Source organism: Buteo buteo, chromosome 6, assembly GCF_964188355.1.
Source record: "Buteo buteo chromosome 6, bButBut1.hap1.1, whole genome shotgun sequence".
Taxonomy (NCBI): Eukaryota; Metazoa; Chordata; class Aves; order Accipitriformes; family Accipitridae; genus Buteo; species Buteo buteo.
In genome coordinates this window covers 35,615,210-35,642,876 of record NC_134176.1, presented here as the reverse complement: position 1 = coordinate 35,642,876, position 27,667 = coordinate 35,615,210, and the positions used below count along the sequence as shown (strand labels likewise).

The window sequence follows — 27,667 nt, the reverse complement described above, 5'->3', positions numbered from 1 at the left end:
ACAATACATTTCAAGTAAATTTTTGAGTAAACAAACAGGATATTCAATGAATGTTAGTTACCAGAAACCTTTATATTATGTTGTGTAGAACTGAGGCAGGTCACAGAGTTGTATGGTAGCCTTTCACCAATACTACAAATTTAGGTTGACAAAGACCAGCTGACTTTAACATGTAGAATTACAGCTACCATTTTAATCAAAACCTTTGATTTAGCCCTGTCATTAAAATCTTTTTCCTCTTCCAAGTGTGTCTTTATTTGTATCTGATTTGTGATTCCTTTGAACATACTTCCACCTTCTTTGCCATATCTATCCCCAGGTAGATTCGATGATGTTACAAAGTTCTTCAGCTTAAAAGATACATTTGGTTGGTGGTCCTACCCATCATTTTCTTATAAGTTTTGGACAAGGAACCATTATTCTGCATAGGATATTTCATTATTGAAGGGATGACTGAGACTGGAGAGATTTCAGCAGGAATACAAAATTTTTGAGACTGCAGTTCTAGCTGAACTTCATGACTGTCTTCAGCCAGTGACTCCATACCTGTGTGGTGTGTCTTATTTTTAACGTTACCAAGTAAATAAATTCAAATTTTATTCAAATATTTCAGTGCAGTTGACTTTAAACAGAATTAGTTAACCTTCAGTTGCCCAATTATTTGTTTGTTTGTAGACCAAAAGTATAGGTTATTGAGAGAAGTATAACCTAAATTCAGAGTCAGTTAAAGGAGGATTAAGTAGTATAGGGCAAATACATTGCTTTTGTGATTAACAGATTTTCACTTCATCACCAATGTCCTTGATTCCTTTAGGTGAAAGCTAAACTTTCTCAGAGCCCTTCAGTCTATTTTGGCAGTTACCTGAAAGAAATTCAGGAAGTAAACTGATAGATTTTAGTTTTAGATAGATATCATCTAGATATATCAGCAGCAGAGAGAATTGTCCAAAATTCTCTTCGTAAGGCTTTCCAATAATGTAAATTCTTAGAGTCTGCCAGCATTTACTTGACTTCTTTTGTCTCATTCAGTTTCATTGTTCTGAGATGACTTAAGCAATGCAAACTGGTATCTCATCTCATTTCATCTCATCTCAAACTTTTAGAGTTTTAAACAGTACCCCTGATTGACTTATTCTACGTCATCTGTCTCATTTTCTCTTCCCTTCTGTGCCTTTCTTTTTACTCTTCCTCTCCCCTCATGCCAAATGTTGATCTTCTTGTTAAGGATGTTAGGATTCTTCTTAAGAATTCACTATCCAAATCAGCTTTTTCTCTATATGCTGGTACTCCATCTTGTCCATATTTCTTGTAGCTTTTGTCATATGATTAAGGTTAATGTTAGTCATCTTTATTTATGTCATCAAAAAACATGTAGAAACAATTCATCCTACTCTTGGTCATTTAAATATTTACATGGGACATATCTGAGTAACCTTTCTAAGTCCTGTGTTATTAAAACTTATTGGATGCATCTAAGAAGCTTTCAAGACTCCAGACAATGCATTAGCACCACCACATGTTTGGGAAAACACCTTTCCAGAGTATGTTAGAGTATGTTTAGATACTACTGTAGCTACAAGCTAATTATTATAATACATGGTCATGGAAATCTACTTCTGCATAGATTTATATGTATTTATTTATATAAGATTATTATAAAATAATTATTGGCTTGCAGTCATTGCAACCTTACATGATTGTAATAATCATGTGCCTTCTATAGTCACTGTGTACCAAATGCCTGAACACAATATGTGTGCTAATACTTTTACACTTTTGCATTTTATATTTATCTAAAATAATTTCTAAATATTGCCTTATATAATTTTCTGTAGATTTGTTTAAACACAAAGAAAAAAACACAAACATGTAGCTGCTACTTTGTTCAAACTTCCAGTCAGAAACTTAACAATACTGTCTGAGTTATTTTGCTAGATATTTTTCCCCTGTACATTCTAATGTATCCATCTTCTTCCAAAGTAAAGTGTTAAAATTCGCTTGAATAGCTGTAGAAATCTCCTTCTCATTCTACAAACATAAATGTTAAGTATACATAAATTTCATTCAGTGTATGATAACAGTCACAGAAAGTTCAAATTTTTTATGGTAAAAGGCATGTATCATAAGAAAATAATCTTTAAAAGTCATATAAACTTCCCTGATTTGTGATTTGTTTTGCTTAATTTAATTTATTAATGACACAGAACTGAGCAGCTAATAAAAGACTTTCCCAACCTGTTATGTTTAAATTAACGCTCCATTCTGCCTACTATCTGGCATACAAACAAATATCCATTAGCTTTACTCTGAACAGTTTCAAAGGTCTGTCTTATGCTACAGGTTGCAAGACTAGAGATTAAAGGTAAACTTAGACTGTAGCCCAGGTCATTTTACATAAGCTCTGGAGCTCCTGAATAATGTCATAGTCCACAACCTACATGATTTGTGGAGGCATGCTAAATTAAAATATACAGTTAGGTGGGAGCAGGTGTCTTTTCAGCATTTTTCCATAACAACAACTGTCCAAATGTATTTCTGATCTCAATTAATTGAAAAGCTGTCTTTTTTAGTAAGGCCTGGTGGTCCAAGAGTACTATAGGCACACTACTAGTTGTACAATGAAATGTAAGCATCTGTTTTTGACCTTCCATTGACTTTTTTCACGGCACTGCAAACTTACGTTAACATGACATTTTAATTACAGATTCTCAGCTTCTGTTTCCACAGTTTTGTATTAATTTTTGCTGCAATAAGTTGAATTATATAATGGTGGTAGCAATATGGTGTGAATATGTTTCATGCAGCCAAACTGTAACTCCTGGGTTTAACTCCAAAATAAATTTCCACCTAAATTTAGCTTCTTGGGAATGAAGAGTTGTGGGGAAAAAAAGTAATCTTAGAGTAGTTAATGAATTCATTTGCTAAATGGAAGGTAATTAATTGCATTTTGATTTCTGACAGTTTTCATTTCATCTTCAGTGTGGAACACTGGAATCTACATAGTTGCTAGAAGTTCTAGGAATGTTAAAATTCATTGGTGAATAACCTGGAGTTTTTAGAAATGGGCATGGCATCAGGTCTTAAAATAACATATAGATTAAATAGTAAACAAATTGCAGTTAGGTGTAAGTTAACTTTCTTACAGACTTCTACTATTTCATATCATGGCCTGGAATTTGAATACTTAAGTAAAGCTGAATTCCTGCATCTGTGTTAGGAGAAACGGTTAAGTATAGGATGCGTGGCATTGATTGATTAAAATCAGTCCAGATACAAGGCATCCTCCACTCACCACAGAAACAAAGTTTAGACCTTTAAATACCATCTAGAATTTGTGTGTGAGGCAGGCTCTGTTGGTGGTAAGTCTCAACACACAGCTGGAGTTTTAGGACAAAGTCGTTACTAAAGACAAATTCCATTCTTTAAACACATATAGAATTTTTTATTTGGTATGCTAGACTATTATCAATAATTTTTATTTTCATGAAATTGCTGAATTCCTTAGTGTTTATTATTTCAATTTCCTCTAAAGTAAGTCTAGGTGACTTAGATGTAGGCTTCTACAGTGTTGACATCCTTCTGGTAGGCGAATTATGCCATAAATGTCTCTCAACTTCTTTTTGTAGCCTCTGAAAAGCAGATGAAGTTAGTTTGCAGAGAGTCTTCTGAAGAGCATCTCCAACCCTTCAAGGAGAAATTAGAGGAATTCTTCCATAAAGGTAACCACATTTGAAAGAAAAAATATATTGGCAAATAGTGTAGTGTTTTACAAAGTTATACATAATGTAAGCTGCATTAAATACCTGTTGCCTCTGAAAATTCCTACTATCTGTTATGGATTATGTTCCTAATGTGCCTAATATATGTTAAGAATAATGGTTACACAGATCTTGGACATCACTTGTCAAAGATATTTGTTCCCTTGAGCTCACCCATTTCCTATTGATTATTTTCTGCTTTGTTCTTCATCATTATTTGTATGCAAAATGAAAAAGATATTCATCATAGACCAGATTTATCAGAGGTAATATAAAGCTTCAAGTTTATAAAAGACTATAATGAAAAATACCTTTTTAGAGAAAGTCCACATATGTACATGAAGTAATGGCATCTTTTATCAATAGTGTGAGCTTATGAACAGACTAATTCAGATTTAAAGATTTTGTCTTGTGTGAGACAGAAATAGGCGTAAAGAAGTGATTTACCAGGGTAGAGTCTGGAGACAACAGGGGTGAGATCCAAGGTACAATTTGATCATCAGTTCAAGACAATGTAAACACAGGTTGCTGCTGTTGAAAAGAACAGTCCTGCTCTATCCTGTTTCCCAGACTAGGTGTTCCCAGTCAGCACCATTGTCTCTGGAGCTGTGCAAAACAGATATGGGAATAGATTCCCTTACCTCAGGTTCTAGGAGTACAGACTATTTGGGTAAACAGCGTAAGTGCTGTATTTCTGACGACTATATTAAGAATTGTTAAGAATTAAATATTACCAAAAGGCTAGTATTTCTCACAGAAATCATGAATAGTTTAACAATTTACTGTTTGAGGAGTCAAGTGAACTATTTGAATCTATTAATCCAGGCAGAATGTTTACTATTAGTGATCATTTAGATTGTTGTAATAATTTACAGATTAGCTTAATTCTTTTTATAAAGATTGTCCTAATGTTTTTTTAATAACTTTATTTCATGAGGCTGTCTTATTAAATACTTTGATAAGTGAAACCAGGATGCTTTAAAAGTAGCAGTCCCTGTTAATTTGTATTGTTAAATAAACTAATATTCTTCTTCACCCTTCTCCCAGGCTATGGAGCTCAATGGATATATTTATTTGATATATTTTTTCTTTTAGTTGCAAGTGTATTTGGGCAGTATTAAAGTTGCAAATTTCTTGCCACAGAACTCATAAGCCAAAAAAATTGTAATGGAAATCTTTATGTCACTACAGAACAGTTGTATTGTCTTTCCAACTTATTTAATTGGAAATCTTCACTTACATTTTGACAGTAACATCAAGATTGAGATAGTACTATATATATTTCTCCAGAACCATTATGATCTCCAACATGCTTCTTGATCTTGCTTGCCAAAGTATTGTAGCAGATCAGTGTAATTGTATCTTGTATAGATTAATTGATTCATTGTACTGTATGAATTACCCTGTTACAGCAGCTCAGAAATGAACAGTCTGTGTTCTTTCCTCACTACTGGCCAGAAATGCATCAGAGCAGAGCAGTCAATATGGTAGACTCAGGTATAGATCTGGGCCATAATTCAGTTTTGCCCAGGTCTTGCCAAGACCCTAACCAAATGGTGTCTTCCACGGTCATATCACAGATTCTGTAATTCTTATTACACCCTAGATCTCCTGAGGACTGTAGTTAGTCCGGTAGGCAGCCAGGCACCACACAGCTGTTTGCTCACTCCCCCTCAACAGGATAGGAAAGAGGGTAGGAAGGGTAAAAGAGAAAACTCACGGGTTGAGATAAAGGCAATTTAATAGGGAAAGCAAAAGCTGCATGCACGAGCAAAGCAAAATAAGGAATTCATTCACTACTTCCCATCAGCAGGCAGGTGTTCAGCCATTTCCAGGAAAGCAGGGCTCCATCACATGTAACCGCTACTTGGGAAGACAAACGCCGTTAACTCTGAACTTCCTCTCCATTCCTCCCTCTTTCCCCAGCTTTCTATGCTGTGAATGATGTCATATGGTCTGGAATACCCCTTGGGTCAGTTGGGGTCAGCTGTCCCAGCTGTGTCCACTCCCAACTCCTTGTGCACCCCCAGCCTACTTTCTGGGGGGCAGCATTAGAAATAGAGAAGGCCTTGATGCTGTGCAAGAACTGTTCAGCAAAAAATGGGTGTGTTATCAACACTGTTTTGGTCACAAATCCAATACACAGCACCATACGAGCTGCTATGAAGAAAGTTAACTCCACCCCAGCTAAAACCAGCAGAAGGAATAGCAAATGTATATCACCAGAGTCCCAAACAATAAAGGCAACACAGTACCTGGTTTCTCCTGCAAAGCTGAACTACCCTGCTTTCTGATGAGTAGAATATGATAAAAATACCCAGTTGATCTTGGAAGAAGATTAGTTCTGCTTTAGAGGAAATTGCAATTTAATTGTGCATTATCAATTCAAATAGAAAAACATATTCCTCCAAACATTTACCTTGTTTATGCCTATCAATGTGAAAATTGAGATGCATTTACCCTTGTCAGTGTAACAGAAAATTTTATCCTTATGTTTGTGAATAATGTATTATTTATTTTTTTTTTAAAAGGAGAGGATACATTCCTGCACGGTGTCCTGGGACAATGTGTTCTTTGTATAAATTATTAAATTTATTGGACACTTTTTAGTCTTTCAGGTTTTTTGTGTTCTAGAAAGAGTAAAAACACATGAATTACTTGTCCACTTTTTTCTTAAGTTCTCTTGTTCTCCTTCTGCTTTATAGTAATATGTTTTATGGTATCTAATCATACACGTTCAATTTTGTCTAATATAACTTCTTATCTTTTGACCTTTCTGTTTCATCTACCTTTTTCTGAGGTGAGTTATCAGTAGGTTGTCAGATCCTATAATTATTGATCCTATTTCTCCTTCAGTCACCTAGTTGATTTGAATCTTTATAATTGGTGGGTGCTACTTCCTGTGGCATTAGAATAGAAATCCTATAAAATTCTACACTGAAGATAGGTAAAAGTAACACAGAAACCCATCTTGATTTATGGTACTAGAATAGGCATTGGACAAATGTCAAGCTCAGAGGTTCAGTTTAGATAAGTGTCTGCAAACTCAGCTGCTTCTCTGAAATTAGGAGTTAACTGATAATACTGAGCATCCGTTAAGCATCTGCTTTCAGTTTTGTTTGTTTAAAAAAGAGTTGTGGCTGGTTCAAGCAAATGTAAGAAAAAACTGTCTGTTATCTTTCTGCCAGCTCACAGCAAGTATCCAAAGCTCAGATGCTTTTCTGAAACTTCTGGCTTGAATATAGGGCTGGAACTCATAGATATCCAGGTTTTTCTCACACGCACAATTTCCCATCATTTCTAGTCAATGCTAAGTTGGAAATACTGTAAGAAAAAAAACATATTGATTTGCTTAAACTGAACTGTTTACGTTTCCTAATTATAATTAATACCAATTAAATCTAATACTTGCTGTGTTGCAACAAAAACCACTGAGAGTGTTATGGAGACTGACATTCTAAAATGCTAGAGGGATAAACTGTACTTCTGCTGATGTCAGTGCTGTTTTGTATAACTGGATGTAATGTAGCCTACTGCCTTCAACAGGGAATTAGGTGCCAGAACCTTTAGGTTCCATTCCCAGTTTAACTACTTGACATATGATGCTAGGATAGTTGGTTAATATCTTTGTCAGAGTGCGCTTTGCTTTTCTGGTACACAGAATGTTAAATAATGATTCTTGCTATTTTTTGTAGTGAAGGATAATCTTTGTCAAGTACTTTGTGATTCCCACATGAAAGACATCATGTGTAAACTGTGTTAATACTTCAATAGCTGTATTTGATATACCCATGCTTTTTGAAAAGGGCTTAGATTATTCCCAAAGTGGAAATAATCTTTAGTAGATTAAATTATATGCAATAAATTATATTAGTTTTACTATAATATGGAGACCTAAGAATTACTATAAATTCATATACACTTACTCTATTTCTAGTGGAATTATTGTATGGGTTTTTTTCAGAAATATGTTCATAATGTTTTCCATTTAAACTCCCATGATATGGAAAAAGAATTTTGAAATGATGAAATTAATGGTTGGTTTGGAAAGCTCCTTAATTTATTAAATTCTTGATCAGAATTGCTTAGAAGAAATCTCCTTTCTTGATATGAAGCTATCTCACACAAAAAAAAATCAGAATAGTTAGATGAGTATGAGAAAGATGCAAAATACTCTACTTCGAAAAGGAGAAAAGAAAGAGTTTGGTTACTGCAGCTATGAAGGTCACTAGAAGGGATGCTGGCCAGTAGCCATTCGTGTTAGTTTTTCATGACATTTTTTATTCTCCTTGTTCATTCTCTCAAGAAGAATACAAACCAGAAAGTAAAGGACATACAGGAGTAGGTGACTAGCCTTAATAAAATTTATTTCTCATTTTGCCGCTTGACCGTTTCATATTGTTTGTCCATTTTAATAAATGTGGAAATGCATAACACAGATTCATGCAGGATCTTGCAAAATCTGGTCCCAAATTCCCCTTCATTGGTTCCAGGTCAGAAAGTATGTAAAAACTTTAATCTGGGCTCGATTTCCTCCCTTTATATACTGGAATGTGCAAATCAAAAAGTCTTTATACTTCATAGCAGTTAGCATAGGAAGAGCACAGCTGCCTCTCTTTATTTCTCTAAGAATAAAGCATCTTGATGATGACGACTTTGCTATTAAAGGAATTCATTTAGTTTACAGCAGAGACTGGGAAGCAAATAGTCTGATGTCAAGACACAACAGTTTTTGAAAATCATTAATAGTTGAAAGCAAAGCTATTTGGGAGAGGCACATGATACACTGAAGTGTCCAAGGTAATAAGCAAGATGGAGGCGGGGGGGGGGGGAGGGGGGGGACATTTGTCAAATAGAGTAGATCTGTTGAGATTAATCCCACAGTAAAAGAAATTGTCCTGTGTTTAGAATTCTAGCCTAGCACTTAGGAATCATTGGTTAAGTTCATTGCTTTGCTACAACTGCTGTATGTCTTACACTACATACAAGATCAACACTGTGCAGTCATGAGACCGTACAATAGAAAAATAGAGTCATAGACCAAACTACTCACCACAGCATTATGTCAGGAGGTAGTGCATGTTTCAGACAAGGTTAGCAACCACATGGAAATTGTCAGTAAATCTGATTTTTACTGCTGAGTGATTTCTTCTTAATAATTTTAGCCAGGCTGCAGTAGCTACCTGGGCATGCATCCAGTCTGTTGTGCTTTTTAATGTATTTCTGGTGCAGAACAGGAGCTTTGATCCACATTTCCTCATTTGCCTGTTGGAATGCACCGTAGAGGGTTGTTGAGCTAGTGTGGTGGGAAAGAAAATAAATAAATTCTATTAAGGCTAGCCCCCTTCACTTGGATGTTAACTACTTTATGTGTTATATTATTCTTGGGGGGATTATACCAAGAAATTAAGAACTGTCATGAAAAAACAACATGCAAGTGTACTGGCCAGAAACTCTGATCAAAACTGCTACACTCTCTGACATGAGAATAGGGAAGATAAACAGGGGGACTTGTGTGATTTTGTAACATACCTGGCTGCCTAAAAAGGTCGAGTGCTAGCTCCTGGCCTTTTCAAAAGTGTGAAGCAATTTCGCATGAATTGTTTGATCTAGGTTACTGCAACTACATAAAGGATTGTTGCTTCCTTTCTCCTGCATGTCTCCATGCCTTCATGCCTCTGTATCAGTTCCGCCTTCATAATTTCCAGAAAAATACTTTCAAGTAACAAATTGTCATTGGATACTGCAATTCTGTATTTTCTTACAAATTTGTTCAGTAGTAAGAAGATTAAGTACTGATTCTGTATTTGGAATCACTGGGTTTTATATTACAGAGTTCTGAGTAAAACCTTGTTGAAGTACATTTGACTTATTTTAACCAAATAATTGAAACCATAAATCATTTAGACCTTGATTTCAAGCTAGCGTCCAGGAAGACATTTCTATTATTGTTGTTTTTCATTCCTAATATCCCTACTCAAATAATTTTATTATCATACTACTTGTTACGGTCTTAAATTTATTTTCACCCAACCTTACTTGTTTCTATTTTCTTCCTCAACAATACATAAAATGCCATCTTACAATAGCTTTCATATAAGAAATTTACACCACTAACTTTTCTTTAACTCCATTGTAGTATATTTCAGCTGGCAGACTTTCAGTTTCTTGTTGATTATTTCCTACTTGTTCCTGGGTATATAAATATTCCATCTTAAATGTTGTTCTTGTGCTATAGGTGCTCATATATGGTGATTTATTCTCTTAATCTAGTAGCACCTGTTGTATTAACCCAGGGAAAGCAACCTTCCTTCTTTAGTTTATGGCCCCATACATATTTTGAGTGTAGGACAATGATAGTATAATTTCTTATATTACAGCAAAAAAAGTCTTTCACTCAAAACTCTACTGCTTTTCAATCAAAGCAGTCTATGATGTATAAAGCAGGATGCTAACGTCATTTAGTAGTAGTGAATCAGAAGTCAAGAATACTCCAAGACACTATTATCAGTACCATCTTCACAAAACAATTATTATTTCTTGTTTCTCTCTTACTGTCAACAGGACATACCTTTATAAATCTTAATACAGTCAAAGATTAGGAAAAAATTTACATTGGCACTTATTTCCTTTAATAGTCTGAGAACACTATATTGTTTTTAAAACAGGTATAAACATTACGTTGTAAGTCCTTACTCATAGCAGTTTGGTTGAGCTTGCCTGTAATGACTTCCCAAAATATCAGAAACCCCTGAGAAATACTTAAAATTCTTGCTTCTTTGCAATAAAAATTTATCTTTTCTCCCCAAGAAGAATATTAACAGAAAGAAAAATATTCTAAAACTGTATATGAAACTAAGTCACATACTTGTCTTCCCATTAGTGTTGTACTCCTCTACCTTAATCTGCATATCAGATTATGGAATTTGTGTTCCATTTTATTTGTAAAGCTGTTGAACATTTTAATGCTGAATAAGTGAAGCAAGAAAATAAAAAATTATTTTTAAGAGCACTGAATTTCAGTAACAGCTACCTTTTAAAATACATTGTATAAATAACAGCAACAGAGCAATAGCACTTACAAGGATCTTACAGTTGTCCTGTTTTTGTTACCTGCACTTGTGAAGCTGCTTCTGTCAACCAAAAAACATATCTCTGTAAAGATAACCAGTTCTACAAGACATCAGACTCTCTTGCAGATTCTGTGACTATCCAGTCTGCATATCAAATACTGATTCTTCCTTTTGTGAATAAACTGTACCAATATGAAGACTTATAACTTCAAAGCTTTATTTTCTGTTCCACTTAGAACTCTTTTTTTCCCTTCATTTGTTTTCACTGAGATGTTTTATTATCTCTGCCACACATATGCAGTTCTCACATTAAACAGTGTGGGAGGATATTTATGTCCAGTGTCAAACATGAAAAATATGTCATACTTCCTTGCAGTAATAATGTTTGCTTAAAACTTTTTATCCTTCCCAGCAATGATACTACAGTCCAGGCAAAGTTTGTGTTTAGATCTGGAACGCTGTTTTATATGCTAGCAGCAGAATTACTTTAATCTTTCAAACTGTTTGTGACAGTCATAACTGTTTTCATCACTCAAAGATCGTTGTATTTAAACAGATGAAAGAGTGATTTACATAAATTGGCATGAGTCTGCAAAGCACAGAACCTTATTGCTGTGGTACGCTGAGATTGTATAGTTAGACAATAGCCTCAGTCCATAAGACACCAAATAAGGTGTCCTGGAATGTGATTGCATCCATATGCCTCTAACTAATGCAATATTGACAGTGAGCTGATTCAAAGAACAAGAATCTGGTCTGAAATGAATGTTTCCTCCTACACTACCAGAAGAATTACCAGCATCAAAGTCCTGAAAATTGATGTTAATTAAAACTATTACTTTTCAGGAAACTTTCAATTGATTATTTTTGAAACAGATATACATCCAATTGCTACAATCAGTTCCACTATATCATGAATTACTATAAAAATTGGAGGGTTACACTCCATTAGAATGTTTAATGTAGAAAGATTTGTAATTAAAAACGCAATGTCATCCTGTCTTAGAAGACAAGGAAAGAATCTCTTAGAGACAACAGTTCCTTCCAGCGTCTTTTCAATTTGATTGTGTTATACTGAATTACTGTGGCTGCTGCAAAGTCACTGGTATTTCATGATAGCGAAGGATTTCCTATTAATAGCAACTGAGTGATGAAATGAATGTTAGTGTTGATAACCTTGATTTAATACAAAAAAATATTATGTATATGATAGTTATAAAATCTATACCTAGAATTACTGATGCCTTAGTATAACCACTATCCGCTGTCTGGAGTCTAACATTTTCTTTAAATTCTCATCAAAACCTTTATTTTCTGTTCAATTCCACTGGATTTCTTCCAGTGCCTATATCATAGGCTTGTAAGTAAACAGAACCATAGGTTATATAGTTTGGGTTTTCACAGGGATCTTATTAGGCTATTCTTTTAGTCCGGCTGCTTTCTTCTTTACTGTATTCTTATTAATTTCCTGCATGATTTCCTATTTATCTACTTATCTTCTTGTGTCATTATTCTCTGTACTGCAGTCAACTCCACTAGCATGCAGCTTATCTGAATTTGCTCTCCTATTTACATTCTTGTCTTACCCTATTTGTGCGGATATTCAAAGTCAGTGAACTGCATAGAATTTAAATCCCTGTCAGAGCTTTCCTTGGCAGGAAATTGGGGTGCTCACTGATTCATTACTTTAGATTATATATCCTATGAGCAAGTGCTTACATATATGAAAGATACTACTGCACGGAAAGAGCAGAGTCAAGAATTGGAAAGGATTGGGTAGAATTAATTAATTTGCTTACTAAATAATGAAAGGCCCCAATACACTTGTTCTCAGAAGACTTTAATACCTACCATCACAATGGTCACTCTCACTTTATGTTTGTCCCCTTTCTTTGTAATTTCACACCATAGTCTTTGGACTAAGCTTGGAAATACCCTTCACTGCTACCATAATACAAACTGATTATGACAATAGCATGCTTAATCTGATATGCCTTTATGTAGACTTTCTCTGTAGACTTTTGTAATTTTGGTATGTTGATAACTTTTCTCAATTATGTTTTGTACCTGTGCAAACACATGAATATCCTGTTTTAATGCTTTTGAGCATGATTGATAAAAATATTAGATGGTGAAATTTTCAGCAGGAAATTGGAGCCTTCTAGATTAGGTTCTGTTATGGTGTAAACTGTGTTTTCCTTTTTTAAGCAATGATAGCAGGTAAAACCTGTAGGCCAGACAGGAAATAGCCATCAGAAGAAAGCTTCTTTCTAAGAAAAAAGGTAAATAAATTTGACACCCGAACTTGTTGAACAGGATGTAGCAGGACCATTTGTTTTGAGAACAAAAATAACAATCACAATGTTCATAGGACAATTCTCAGAAATTTGAAGCTAGTTACAAGACAAAGCACCAGCTTGCTGCTAAGCTCTCAAAATTGGAGAATGACACAGTAAAAACACGTGGTTGATACAGTGTTGTACGATTACAGCTGTGATAAAAGACAGACTTCTAAATGTAAGAAAAGTCTGATTTCAGTTCAACATTCAACCTCTCCTGCAACTTCTGTGATATCTTTGTGCGTAAATACTTCAGATGCCAGGGCAAGATATTTAAAAATGTACCTTTGTCCTGCAAAGAGCCCTTATAGTGCTGCCTTGTGAACACCTTGACAGAGGTGGAGAAATGAGCAGTTTTATTTCTCTTAAGAGATGTAGGTATGGAATTGACTGGCGTGGTACTTCTTTCATGGCATGTAAATCAATTCAAACTTTTAGCATCAGGATTTTTCAGCTATCTAAACTTTGTCCCAAGTCAGCTATTTTGAAAGTGTCTAAAAAATATTTCTCAAAGGACTTCTTTTCAGCTACTGTATAGCATATTTTAGGATATAACTGTTAGTACAAAGCATGTGTATAAAGTCTTTTATCTTGAGAATGCCTTACAGTCTGAAAATTCTCCCCACAAAGTGTTGCCATCTCTGGAATAGAACATGGTATCAGAGAAGGTTCTAGTGCCCTAGGACAGGCAGGGATACCTGACTAGACACAGCAGTGTAGCTTCTGTGGCCAAGCAGAAAACATTAAACATTAAAGAATATAATGCTAATAGGAAAAACTGCTCTATAGAATGTATTTGGTTTGATTATCTATAGAGTTATCGGTACAGTTTATCAGTAAATGTTTATAATGTGTTTCCTTACCTTGAGTTTTGCACAAAGGGCCTGACCCAGCATTGACTTAGAGTTGAATGGGATTTGGATAAGGAATATTTATGTTTAAGATTATTTAAGCTTTCCACATCAGGGATTCTTTCCTTACATGTAATTGGGCAGTTGCTAGGACAGAGAATCCCCAAGCTTAATTAGGAGAGCTGACTCTACATTTCTGTTTGAAATAATGGTAGGGGAACTTTGACTTTCCTGCCTTTTAAATGCCAGTCATTTTTCATTTTAATGTAATTTGATATTGGTTTGGTTTTGATGTGAATTAAGTAAATTGTCTCAAGATTTAAAATTTATTTTCAAATTTAAAAAAATATTTCCAGGCATTTCCAAAGTATATTATTATTTTTACTTTGCATATGAATTTTTAAGTCCATTCAACATTTTCTTGTTCTAATGGAGAAAAAAACAGAGGAATTAAGCTCATTATGACTGCATTATTGCAGCAGAAGGAATGTGGATACCAATGATATTGGTATGGTTTGTGTTAATTATTCTTAGAAGTAGTTTTTGTGGGTTTTAGTAGAAAAGGTCTAATCAAAATGGTAGTCAACTAAAACTTCAACTGTGACTACAATTATATATAACTCTTCTACTAATAGGTCAGTTGGAATTGCCCCATTTTTTTAGGATTTTAGTTAAATTATCATTATCATGTATTTCTGTTCTTCTGTCTGCCTTTTGCATGGACCTACTGTTATTATTGAGTAAAAGCCACTTCCAAGAGATAGGAGGTACCTCATGAACAATAAGGCAATAATAAAGGCCCAGAGGTACAGTGAGCAGAGTGCCTGCAGTCACGGGCTTAGCTGCTGCAGTCACATTCCCTGGTCCTGTTATGTAATACTCATATTCTCGTCTTTCCTTTTACATGAGGATAAACATGAACATGTAAAAATGTTTACATCCACTGTAGGGGAGGAAAAATCTGGATACTTCCAGCGTAGAGTTCAACAGAAAATAAGCAAGCTGTAAAAAAACCAGAATAGATCAGGTAAATGTGATAATAATTCTTATTTTCCCAGTCTAAAATTAAGCTAACATGAGATTTTTTTTCTTTTGTATACACTCTCATTTCTCTCATCATGGTATCTGAGTGCTTTCTAGGAATGAATTAAATAGCCTGACTAATGTGTCGCACATGCTTTACTTTTCCCGTCATCCTTTCCCTGTAAGGAGAATAGTAGGGTTTTTATTTAGAAATTTAGAGATCCTTTTAAAAAATATATTCTTCTATGTGTTAATTAAAAAGAAGGCAAGCTTAGGAAAAATCTATGCTTTGTACTTGAATGCAGCTGGGTGTTTCTTGTAAAAACATTGATTAGAAGAATCCTAACAAAATACTTTTTAAAGTTAGTATCCTGTATTTTATTTGTGGCAAGCAGGAGAAATATTGCAGGTCCAAGTTTGCCTCTTTTTTTAGGTTTTGTTTCAAATTACAGGCCTTTCAAACTAGTAGCTAGATAAATTTTCCTGCATAAATCTGAATTGTAGAAGAACTGTGAGTTAAAAGCAAGAATTAAGTACATTGGTAGTATGAAATCTTTTGACAAATATTTGTGATTTTGTAGAGGAAATTACTACATTTTTGTTTGGGAGATTATTGAGCCTATATTATGATTTCTTTTTTTTTAACAATCTATCATAACTGTTTGTGTAGAATGAATGTAGTCCAACAGAGGTGATTTTTGTGTTGATGTGTTCTTTCTGTAGAAGTTAAATAAAATACACATGCTTTTTCATAAAGACATATGTGATTTTTGAGCAATATAATGTCTTTATTTTGTACTTGTTCTTTCTTGTTTAATTCTATCTATTTAAATTTCGTATTTCTGAATCTTAGGGTTTCATACTAAATATGAACCTTTATAAACAGAAAGGTTGTTGGTTAAAAAATCCAGAGTTTTATTGGAAAAAAATTTCTCTTTTGTGTAAGGCATACTTTTTTTTTTTTCTTAAACAAGATCCTGCTAGGTGTTCACCAAATCCAGTTTGCATTTAGGTATGGTGAAGACAAAAACATTGAACATTAGAAGCCAAACTATATCAGGTTCAGTGATGCCAATAGATAAATGTGGAGACGTTTGCTGTATACCTTGTTATACCTCATCTGTAGTTTTATAAGAAATTTTCAAAACAAGGAGTGTTCATTTGGCACACTTCACATCACTAAAATGCAGTTATAGGTGCTAAAAAAAAAAAAGGCAAAATCTACCTTAATGTTTCACCTTGCTTTTAAATGTGAATATCTGATATCAATACTTAGATTTAATTTGATTTTCATTTTTATTTGATTTACCCTTAAATATGGGTAGCTGTGTATTTGAGAATCAGTTTGGGCTTGAAATTCTCCTGCCCCATCCTGTCCGTACAGCTGAACAAAAAGGGGAAGGTGACTGTCATACTTCCAAGCAGCACATTTTTAGAAGGTCAGAACGATTAAATTCGTTCTCAATAATGTAGTTTTTCTGTTCATGCTTTTTATTGACAGTCTTTGTTTTTTAAAGAACCTTCATTGCTTTTTTTATTTAAACAGAAACGTAGCAAAGAAACAGATGTCTCCCATATAAAATATGCAATAAATCTTGTCTCACAAATTCTTTGCTCTGAACTTTCTGACAGAAACTGTCAAATATCCACTTTAATTCTAGTATAAAATGTTCACTTTGTGTCATGGCGCCAACCACCATATGCTGGAATAAAGTCAGTAACCAGCAATAAAAAAAGGCAACATACGCACCTTTGAAACAGTACAAGCAATCAACAGTGAGAAAGGTCTATATAAATCTATGGAGAATTAATCTCAGCTTTGCCACTATCCTGCTGTGCATTTACAATGAGACTTTGCTCCCGACCACCAGAAGTGGCTTACTTTGCAGGAGGAGTGTATCCTAATGAGGGGAAAATGTATGGAAAACAAAGCAGCAGCTTTTAATCCCCCACCCCCATCCTTTGGATCACCTAGAAGAGCATGTCCTAGTGTGTTCAAACATGTGGGGCCACTACACATCACGTATTGCTGTACTTTAGCTGATCATGTGAAACCAATCTTGACTGAGCTCAATCAGCAGAAATGACTTTAGCGTCATAAATCATTGTTATCATTCCACAGGAGGAGGCAATCCTATGCCTTTTCTCTCCTAAAAGTTTTCAGGCCACAAATTTCACAAGCTTGTCTGAAATTAGTTTAATTATTTTTGTATAATTATTAATTCATTACCCACCAGATTCATTGTTCATTCACCATTGAATTTACTTTTTTTTTAATATATCCTTCCTATGTTTTTGAGCAGACCTCCTGCTTCTTATTGGTTTTAATAATCGTTCAACTATTTAGCAGTATTGTCCTTGGTATGCAAATGTGCTGATCCTTAACGTTTTTACTTCTGCTTACAACAGGAGGTTGTAGTTACAGATAATCTGGGTAGTTAGTTTTCCCAAACACAGAACAGATTGGATTTAACCTTGTTCTGTTTCAAAGGATTATAAATAAATTTTCAGTTCCATAAACTGTTTAGATACATTAGTCATCACAAAGATTCATCCTGGAATTAGACCACAACATTATAAGAGTTTATGAAAAAGAAATTAGAATTAGAATATATTTCTATAGTGTTTAAGTACTAATAGGCTTTAAAAAATATTTATTCTCTGGAACAAGTGTGGGAGAATGAGAGATTAATGGCTTGATTGCAATTTAACAGAATGCAGTTTCAAATAATTTAATTGGAATAAACTGAAAAATGTAATGCTAATTCTTGCTTTGTAATTAATAACTCCAGAACACAGGAAAGTAAGACTAATGTTAGTCCTAATTTTAATGAAACAATTACCTTTCTGTGTAGAAGCTAACTGAAAAAGCAGCTTTAATTTAAAAGTCTACTCTCATAGATTACAATAGAAGCATCGTACCAAGAAACACATTTCAAGAACTATAGGAAAACTTTATGAAAATAAATATAATTTTTTTTTCCTTCATAGTTAGTTCTAATGTTCTGGTAAAATGACCTTAAAGACTTTTTCTGGCACGTTTATAGACAGCATTATCACTTTTAAAAGAAAACATAATTTCCGAGGTTTTTTATTACCTATGATAATAAACACTTTCTTGAACGTGTTGCTTGAGTGTGTTCTGCTGGTGTTGTGTGCTTCTGTGTGCGTACAAGTGTCTACAATTTGTTATGGTTTGGTAACATTAAAAATACTGAATCTTTTATAATGTTTAACAATTTCTGTATGGTAAAAGTTATAATTAACATTTAGTCATTGCTCAGTACCTAAAATGTGGGTTGGTAACTAATATTCCTGATTACTTGTGGGGAAACATGTTTGTTAAGCAGCTTCTCAAGACTGCACAGAGACTCTTTGTAAGATAGAAACATTTGTACATTTTCATCATTGGATGTGGGTTTCTTAGTTAAAAACAATTTTTGTACCACTGCAAAGGAAAATAAACTTGTAAGGACTGTTTCAGGGAAGCATGATTAAGACCTCATGGCAGCAAGTGTTCAGAAGATTGTTTTGAAAGGATTTAAGATGTCTATACCAGTATTTAAACCATCTAAAAAAAAAATTGCATAGCCAAATCCCATGCTAAAAATGTGATATTTTCTAATTTAGAGAAGAGGTAAAGGAAACAAGGCTTATGTGATCACACTGCCCGTTGATTGTTCCCCTGCCAATAATTTTCAATGCATTGGCCAATTTTGACCAACTGTGACAGAGTTAGAGATCCTAAGATATTAAGCTCCTAAAATCTCAATAAAAATATGTGGCTAAATAGACAAGAGTGACCCTATTAGCCTTCCAGGGAGAGAAAGGCTGTATCATGAACTCAACCCTTAATTAAACATTAATGAATCCATCTGGGAACTAACTCTAAAACACAGATCCACAGTAGGCCGTTTCATTGATTCCATTGCTCCCAGACCTTCTTGCTTAACTGATACCATAGAAGAAAGATCTCTTGATGGGCGTGGGATTGTTTGTGTTGGGGATTTTTTGCATTCTAATATACTGGAATAGAAAACTATATTAGACATACAATGAAATATTTACATGTAATTTCCAGGCTGTCTGTTGAATTCCATGAGTTTGTAAAGCCTACCAATTAGAAGTTAGTAACTAGATAAAGTAAGTTTATCAAGTAATGCCTATTAGAAAAATTCCTTGCTAGGAATCTGTACATAGAACGCTTAAGTTTTTTTATTATTTCTGAAATATAAAATTTTTATAAAAAGCTCTTGCATGAGAATGGTGGACTGTAGCCACATGGAGTAATTTGCAGTCATATTAAGTATGTATTTTTCAAATTTGAAATTAAATACAATACAATAAAAACTAAAACAAAATGGAAAATGTTTTACACTGTATGTATTCTCTCCTGTTTGCTCTGTTTAGATATTAATTAAATTCTTAAGCAATAAGAATTCTTTTGTATAGAACTAACTTAAAAGTAATATTATTTCTCAAAAGATGGAGTTATGTTAAAAGTAACTCAATATAATAATGTAGAAATAGCAGAAAATTGGGGTTCTATGTATAGCTTTAGATAGATAGATTTTTTCTTGAGTATATCTCTTCCTAGGACAGGATACACACCTCCTCTAGAATTTCTGAAACTTCATAATTTGCTAAAAACTTTTAAGGTTGTTGAGAAAGCCTTTTCAATAATTAGAATGAAAAGTATAAATGTCTGAAATTACAGAATTCTTTATTACTCTGAGTACCTAATTTCTGGGAACTTTTATACCCTCTGTTGCTATATGCTTTATTATAGGATGTGTTTTCAAAAAGTAAAACAGTTCTAAATTGGATTCAGTCTGTATGAATTGTAAGACTTTATCCCAGTAGCATATGATGCTAAATTAGAAATTGAATTTCCATGTCTTTAACAATTCCAAAACCCCAATTTCCATAGTCAGTACCATACTTACTCTTGTTAGTCAAGCCATGTCTTCAAAATACAGTATATTCCAGTTTTAAAATGAAAAAAAAAAAGAAAAAAAAAAGAAAAAAAGGAAACTAGAGATGATCCCTTTTCTGATGTTACATTCTCCTGCATTCACCTGTGTATTTTTGTGAATACTTATTTGCACTTGACATTTGTTAATTTGTTTAAAAGGTTCTATTAATTTGATTTCCATTCCCTTAAAATCCACATTTCAAGAAGGCAGATTCGGGCAGTGTCAGGTGATGAAATATATTTTCATATGTTATAGTATACAAATTATTCATTTATAATATTTGCAATGTACTCTCTTCATGGCCTTTTTATGCAGGGCCCTATCTTTTTCTAGATAGTAAGGTAAGACTAATAATAGAAACATTAAACGGATGTTGATGATACTTACGAACACTTTGTATAAATTGTTAGCCGCATATAGTTGGCTTTTGCTATCATCAGCTAACCAGTAAAACCTCATACTGCATTGAAAGCTACAGATTGTTTAACATGATAAATCAAGTGGCTGGACACCTTGCTATATTAAAAAAAATAACTCTACACTTGATTTTTATGCATAAAAAGTGTCCAAATGATCCAATTGATCTAAATCTTAGGATTCATCTACAATTATTTTTCTATATGGCTGTGCTGTTGTACTGGGTCTGGCTGGGATGGAGTTAATATTTGTCATAGCAGCCAGTATGGGGATGTGTTTTGGATATGTGGCTAAAACAATGTTGATAACCCAGGAGTGTTCTGGCTATGGCTGAGCAGCAGTTGCACATTGTCAAGGCTTTCTCTTTTTCTCACTTTGTCCGCCCAGCAAGTAGGCCAGGGGTGGGCAAGAGATGGAAGGGGATGCAACCTGGATAGCAGACCCAAACTGACCAAAGGGGTATTCCATGCACGTAATGTCATGCTCAGCAATGAAAAAGGAGGAGAAAGGATTTTGGGAGAGGTAGTTATTGCTCCAAAAACGGCTGGGCATCAGTCTACTTGGGGGGGGGGGGTTGGTGAGTGATGGCCCTTGCATCACTTGTTTTTTTCTTCCCCTTCTCTTCACTTACTGAACTGTCTTTATCTTGACCTGCAAGTTTTTCTCACTTTTGCTCTTCCTATTCTCTCCCCCATCCCACTGTGGAAGAAGGGAGACAAGTGAGCAAGTGGCTGTGTGGTGTACAGCTACTGGCCAGGTCAACCCACCATGACAGTAGAATAACAATCCTTAGGAAAGCATACTTTCATTAGGTTGCTCATTTGCAGCTCAAAGAACTGCCATGTGCTAGCAAGCGCACCCCTGTGAAAATTTTGTTTTCCATATTATTACTTGTAGTCCAGTAAGTCTTGAGTAAAGGACTGTTGGTCCCACTGTTGATCCTGCTGTTCTTTGTACTACTATAGTGTCTAAGTGTGTCCAGAATTTTGTACAAAAACAGAGAACAACTATATTGCTTTTGATGATCTTCGCTAGTCCTTTTACCCACCTAGAAGGACACCTTTGAGCTTTTTCTTCCACTCTGCATAGTGCCTGATTAAACAGAGTTATTAAAAAGTTTCCCTTGTATGACAATTGTACTTGAGGGTGAAGATATCTATATAGTACGCTTCTAGCCATAGAGTCTTCTGAGTTCAGCTCCTGATGCCCAAATATATCAGCAATGGATAATTTCTGAGAGATTTGGATGTCTGATACCAAATGGTGGTATGTCTTCATGCTTTAAAATGACCAAGAAAATAAGGTCTGGTTTTGCTTGTTCTCCTTACTCGTTGGCATCACAGAATGTGACATTTGGCACTTTGGAAAAAGATAACCCAACTGAACCTCCCTAGAGATATACTTTTCTTTCTCAACCCTTGACTAAGGGGCTAATATGTTTTTAGGATGGGTTTCATCTTTTGGCTACCTTTCAGCGTGACTACTTGAGAGGTTTTAGTCTTGACTAATAAAGAAGGTGAGTTCTTGTGAGCCTAGAAAATGTCACAATAACCTTTTGTCACTGTTTTAACAGCTTCTGTCCAGGCTCTACAAAGGTCAGATAGGAATGTCCTTAGGGGTTTTGTTTTGGGTTTGCATGTTTTGTTTTGTTTTTTGGGGTTTGGGTTTGTTTGGGTTGGTTGGTTTTTTTGGGGGGAGGGGGGACAGTCTGTCTATGTCTTATGCTAGATTCTGTCTTAATCTTAACTGTGGTTGATTGGAAAAGATGAGTCAGAAAAGACCTATTTCCTTCCTTGGGGGAAAAAAAAAATCAAATACCTTTTTTTAGGGTGTTTTTTTTCCCCCGCAGAAAACCATGTAATTTACCAGTCTCTATAAGTTCATGAAGCATACATTTTTGAACCACATGAACTCAGCCTTGGAATATAAAACTAAAGAATTCTGATGTCTCCGTCCTAACTGCTAGTTGTCTGAGTGTTCTCATAATTTTGAAGATTGTCATTGCTTCAGAATGCTTAGATGAGTTATAAAAAGATATGCATCAGATCTTTCAGTTCTGAAAACAGTAAGATACTGAAAAATAAAAAAGCTGTAATGGCTACAACTAGATCAGTAGACTTGTGTGAATTATCCTTCTTACATGCATTCATATATTTAAGGTCACAAAGAAATACCAGAAAATTTATCCAGTCAGACTCAGTAAGTGTTAAAAATTTTCACTAGGGGGGCAGAAGTAACTGTGAGATTTTTGTGCAGTTGTGTCTACCCATTTTTCTTTCTTTGTCCTCCCCTCTTAGAGCAAGTAGTTTCATCATTCTGTGCTTGCCTCTATGTTAGTTACTGACTTTCTCCAACTTTCAGTTTGTGCCAGTATCCAATATTTTCTTTCCTTTGTTCTTTGGGGAACTATTTCATAGTAGCCTGATGCATGAAGAGGTCTTGGTTCTGTTGTAATTGGAAGCTGCTATGCATATATTAGACCCATTAAAAAATAAATATTTTCTGGTAGTTTCTTATTCTCAAAATAGTGTTTGGCATGCTGTTCCATCCTCAGCAAGTAGAATATGTAGAAGAAATAAGTCAGGGTTTTTTTAATCATTTCACTCTAGTACTGTTTCACTTTTAGAACTGTTAAGGATCATGACTCTTCAAATGCTTACTTCTGCATTTCAGTAAAAGGAAGTCACCAGAAGTATCTCAGGTTCATAAGGCAAATTCATAAGGTCATAGTCTCTTTGTTCTCTTATTCTTTGAGCTAGATACAGATAGCAAGATGAATAAGCCTAGTGGCTGATCTTCAGAGTCTATAGCTGTCTGTATTACAAAAGACTATTCTTACAGCAAATTAGAACTGCATATTTTGTAAATAACTGTTTTCCTTTCAAAGCTCTTGTCTGTAGAAAGACACAGAAATTCTTAATTGATCCTGGTTTTCGTATCTATATTGAAAGAAGATGTATTTATTAAGATTGTCTGCTTGTCATAGGACAGGACCTGATACTTTATTCAGGATATGGACTAATCCAAACAGTAGAGCATATTAAGAACTTCCATTTAGATGTGAGACCAGAGAGCAAACCTTACATTTGACAGTTCCCTGTCATTTTCAAAGCTGGTCAAGCCTAATGACTCCAAGGCCAGACAGAAGGGTGTCTGCATACCAAATGCAGCTTATGGGAAGTCATTTTGAAGGGCCTCTATGTAACCTGTATACATGTAATGTATGGAATAATTTGGTGCAGTAGGATTGGATCAGCTGATGGAAGCAGCAGAGGCTGAGGCCAGTGTGTTTACAGTAGAGATTTAAGCTTTGAGTTAGATTTAATCTGAGGTGAACGTCTCCACCTCATGTGTTTCAAAGCTGTCTGAAGGCTCAAGCATTATTTTGGTCCTTTTGTCCCTATTAAGTATGGGAGTGCACTTGCTGTGGAGCTTCCTGTTCAGTTTCCTCCTAATGGGAATTAGTTTGCACGCACCAAAACCTATCTGCAAACCAAATCAATGCTCAATAAATGGTACAGTGAGGAAATTTGCTTCAAAAGCATCCTAATCAAAAAGCTAATGCCAATAGTCACTGTATTTCAGTGTTCACTGGAGTCATGCTTCTGTCTGATAGAAGAAATAAGAGTGCTGCAATCAGGAGTCCATTTCAAAACAAACAAAATGTGCTACGTGTAGTTAGGCTACAGAACACTTGCCACAGCAGTTTGTGGAAGCTAAAAAGGTTCTAAAAGCTTAAGCAGAGAATGAGCAAGTTCTCGGGAGAGAATCCATTGAGAATTACATTGAAATGACATCCAGTACAGGAAGCATTTGGTATGAACTACAGAACCTCAGAGGCAGAGAGAACACTCAGGGGAAGGATCGTGTGTTTGTCCTGTCCTTAACTCTAACTGAGCACCTGCTTCAGTGTCTGCCAGAGGCAGGATATTAGGCTAGATGAATCCCTGTGCCAATCTGATACAGCTGTTATTACGTTCTTAACTTAAGGAAACTGAGGAAACTGAAATCAAGCATGTGGTCTAAGGATGAAAGCATTACATGATCCCACTTCAGCAGAAAGGAAATTCTATGTGAGCAAATGTGGTGTTGCCAGAGAAATAAAAAGAAAGTTCTTTCATTTGTGTAATTCATTTTAATTGCCTTCAGTAATTCCACGAATTAAGATGAGGATTGGTATCTTGACTATAGGGCTTTGAGGACTCTGTTGAGGAAAATAAAATGTTTCATGGAAGCCTTTACTGACAGCATTGATAGTGTTAATTATTGCAGCTTGTGGAGGGGGAGAAAGAGAGCAGGATATTACAAATTCTGAGTGCAAGATTACTAAAGGTATGGGAACTGAGCATGACGTCAATGGTATAGAATAAGGGGTGGATACTGTCCTGGTTTCAGCTGGGATAGAGTTAACTGTCTTCCTAGTAGCTGGTACAGTGCTATGTTTTGAGTTCGGTATGCAAAGAATGTTGATAACACTGATGTTTTCAGTTGTTGCTCAGTAGCGTTTTAGCCTAAGTCAAGGATTTTTCAGCTTCTCATGCCCAGCCAGCGAGAAAGCTGGAGGGGCACAAGAAGTTGGCACAGGACACAGCCAGAGCAGCTGACCCAAACTGGCCAACAGGGTATTCCATACCATGGGACGTCACATCTAGTTTAGGAACTGGGAAGTGGGGGCAGGGAATCACCGCTCGAGGACTAGCTGGGTGTCGGTCGGCGGCTGGTGAGCAATTGCCCTGCGCATCATTTGTACATTCCAATCCTTTTATCATTACTGTTGTCATTTTATTAGTGTTATCATTATCATTATTAGTTTCTTCTTTTCTGTTCTGTTAAACCGTTCTTATCTCAACCCACGAGTTTTACTTCTTTTTCCGGATTTTCTCCCCCATCCCACTGGATGGGGGGGGAGTGAGTGAGCAGCCACGTGGTGCTTAGTTGCTGGCTGGGGTTAAACCATGACAAGATGAGAGAATTGCTCTGGTTTCTTGTCTTACACATTATGTAGTATTTGTAACTCCTATTTACTTAGAAATTGTTGCATAGAGTTGTTCATTTGTTTTCTTAACAAGTCTCAGCATCTAAATTTCAAATAAATGCTTTTAAATAGTTACTTGGCAGACAAGCTTATAGTTAAAAATATGGAAAATACCATTTGTCATATAATACAGTTATTCTCTTCCTTCCTCTTTTCCCTTATATTGGTACACAAACATGCACACTGTTATATTAATGTAAACTTCCTGTGTTCCTTCCTAGAAGTCACACCTTTTTTCTACTTTCTATAACAAATTAAAATTTCTTTCCTCTATCTTCCTGTATTCTGTTCTTACAAGATTAAAAAACAGTAAGTCAGGTCTTATCACCTTACTATAATGTATAAGTGTGTTGTCCTTCTTAATTATTGCATTCTTGTTCGTGTGCAGGGACCTAAGGATATCCAGTTTCTGTTGTGAATGTAGCTATGCTGGGAAACTTAACAATTTTTCATCTCCTTAACAACCAGAAAGAAATTATTAATGTAATCATAAAGTGTACAATTTTATACACAGTTCAGCTTTTAACCATCTTTGGTTTTCTGTATGTAGTTAATTTTGTATCATGATGAACCATCAGAATTCCAACCTATGCTTTCTGCTTTTAATGATACAAAATGAAAGAGTTGTGGAAATAATGAATTAAGTATAGTAGGTTAACTTTAGCTGAATTTCTCAGGAGCACGAGATGAACGCAATAAATCAGAGCTGCCTTATCTTTTTCGGTTGCAGCTGTCTTGCCACCAAGATTTGAGGTGGAGAGTTCAATGGTATAGAATTAGTCGTTTTCCTTGCAAAGGGCACACAATATTGTTTCTGGCTTTTGCCATACTGAAATAATCTGAATAAGTGCCTCCAACACACTTGCCCAATATAAGTAAATGCACGAGTTGAAATGAAATTGTTTTGTTAACAGCAAATGTTCTGAAGTAGTCCAGTTTTTAAATTATTTTAACTGTCTTAGTACAAACCTCTGTCAGTAGCCTTATAATGAAATGGAATCATTCAGGCTCAATTTCTCAGTGGCCTTGCCTGTGAACTCCAGTTTGTAACTGTATTTCAACCAGCCAACGCGCTCCTATAGACTAAGCAGCAAAAAGACACAGTTCTTTATCTTTGTATAAAGAGTGTCTGAATTCTGTTTATATTAACATTTGCACTTACAGGATTATTCTAATGTGGAATAGGAATAACTTTTCCACATTAGTGTTGTTTTACATACGTGGTATTCTGCCGCAGCTAAAGTTGCTCCGCTGTATTAAGAAGAATTGATCAACATTTCGTGAAAAAAAACAGTGCTTTTGCTTGAGTGTCCAGCTCAGGAAACATTTTCAAAAGTAGAGAATGCCCATCCTTTGAAAATCAAATTCTTTTAAGTAGTTCATGTGAGCATTCTGTAACAGAGGCACTCAGATTCACTAACCGTATTTCAAATTCTTGGCAGCTTTTTCAAAAAAATCATGTACATACCATACATTTAAAAGTTAGTACATGTGTTTTCACTTTCCAGCTTCCTGAACAAAATGTGATAGCTATATGGAACAGTTGGTGTTAACTATGTTTGGTACCTGTTCAATTCCAATTGAACTTCCAATTATTTGCACTGCAAACAGGTTTAAATTTGTAAGTTTTGGTCAGCAACAATAAAGAAACATACACAACTTAATGTTCTTTTTTTAAATCTGAAAGTCAAGTTTAATTATTTGGGGTTTATTCAGATTAATGTCTACCACTATATATTACAGTATGGATTTTAAATGACTTTTCAAATCCAATATACTTTATTGGTACATTAGAAGCATTCATTAAGGTACAAGAAAGCAATAAAAATTGAAAATTAGCAAATGTTTATCACTTGTATTATATTTAGTATACAACCTATCCAATTTTGGATGTAAGAGATATTTAATCTGTGGGATCTCTAAAACAGTAAGGCAGTAATTTATATCTTTGAAATGTTTTTCACTGGCAGCTAAAGAAGAACATAAAAAAGAAGAGAGCAGTTTGGAAAATGCACAAAAATGGTAAGGTTTTTGCTAGTGTTTTCTCATGGTTTTGGTCAAAGATGTTATTGATCTTAGGAATTACATTAAACAGGAAAAAGGATCTGTACTTCAAAGAAGTAATATGCTTTCTGAAAAATTCTTATGTAGTCTTCCAGGAAAAAGTTCAGTTGAGTTTTTAGCCAAACAGTGTA

General features: G+C 34.9%; 1 protein-coding gene across 1 annotated transcript in view; it reads left to right on the top strand.

The window, feature by feature from the left end:
* FMN1 (formin 1) overlaps positions 1-27,667 on the top strand; it is a 146,304-nt gene that overhangs the window by 99,017 nt on the left and 19,620 nt on the right. Inside the window, exons 13-14 of the mRNA XM_075030390.1 lie at positions 3,627-3,719; positions 27,443-27,494. Coding sequence (XP_074886491.1) covers positions 3,627-3,719; positions 27,443-27,494 — 145 coding nt within the window. The remainder of the gene's footprint in view (positions 1-3,626; positions 3,720-27,442; positions 27,495-27,667) is intronic.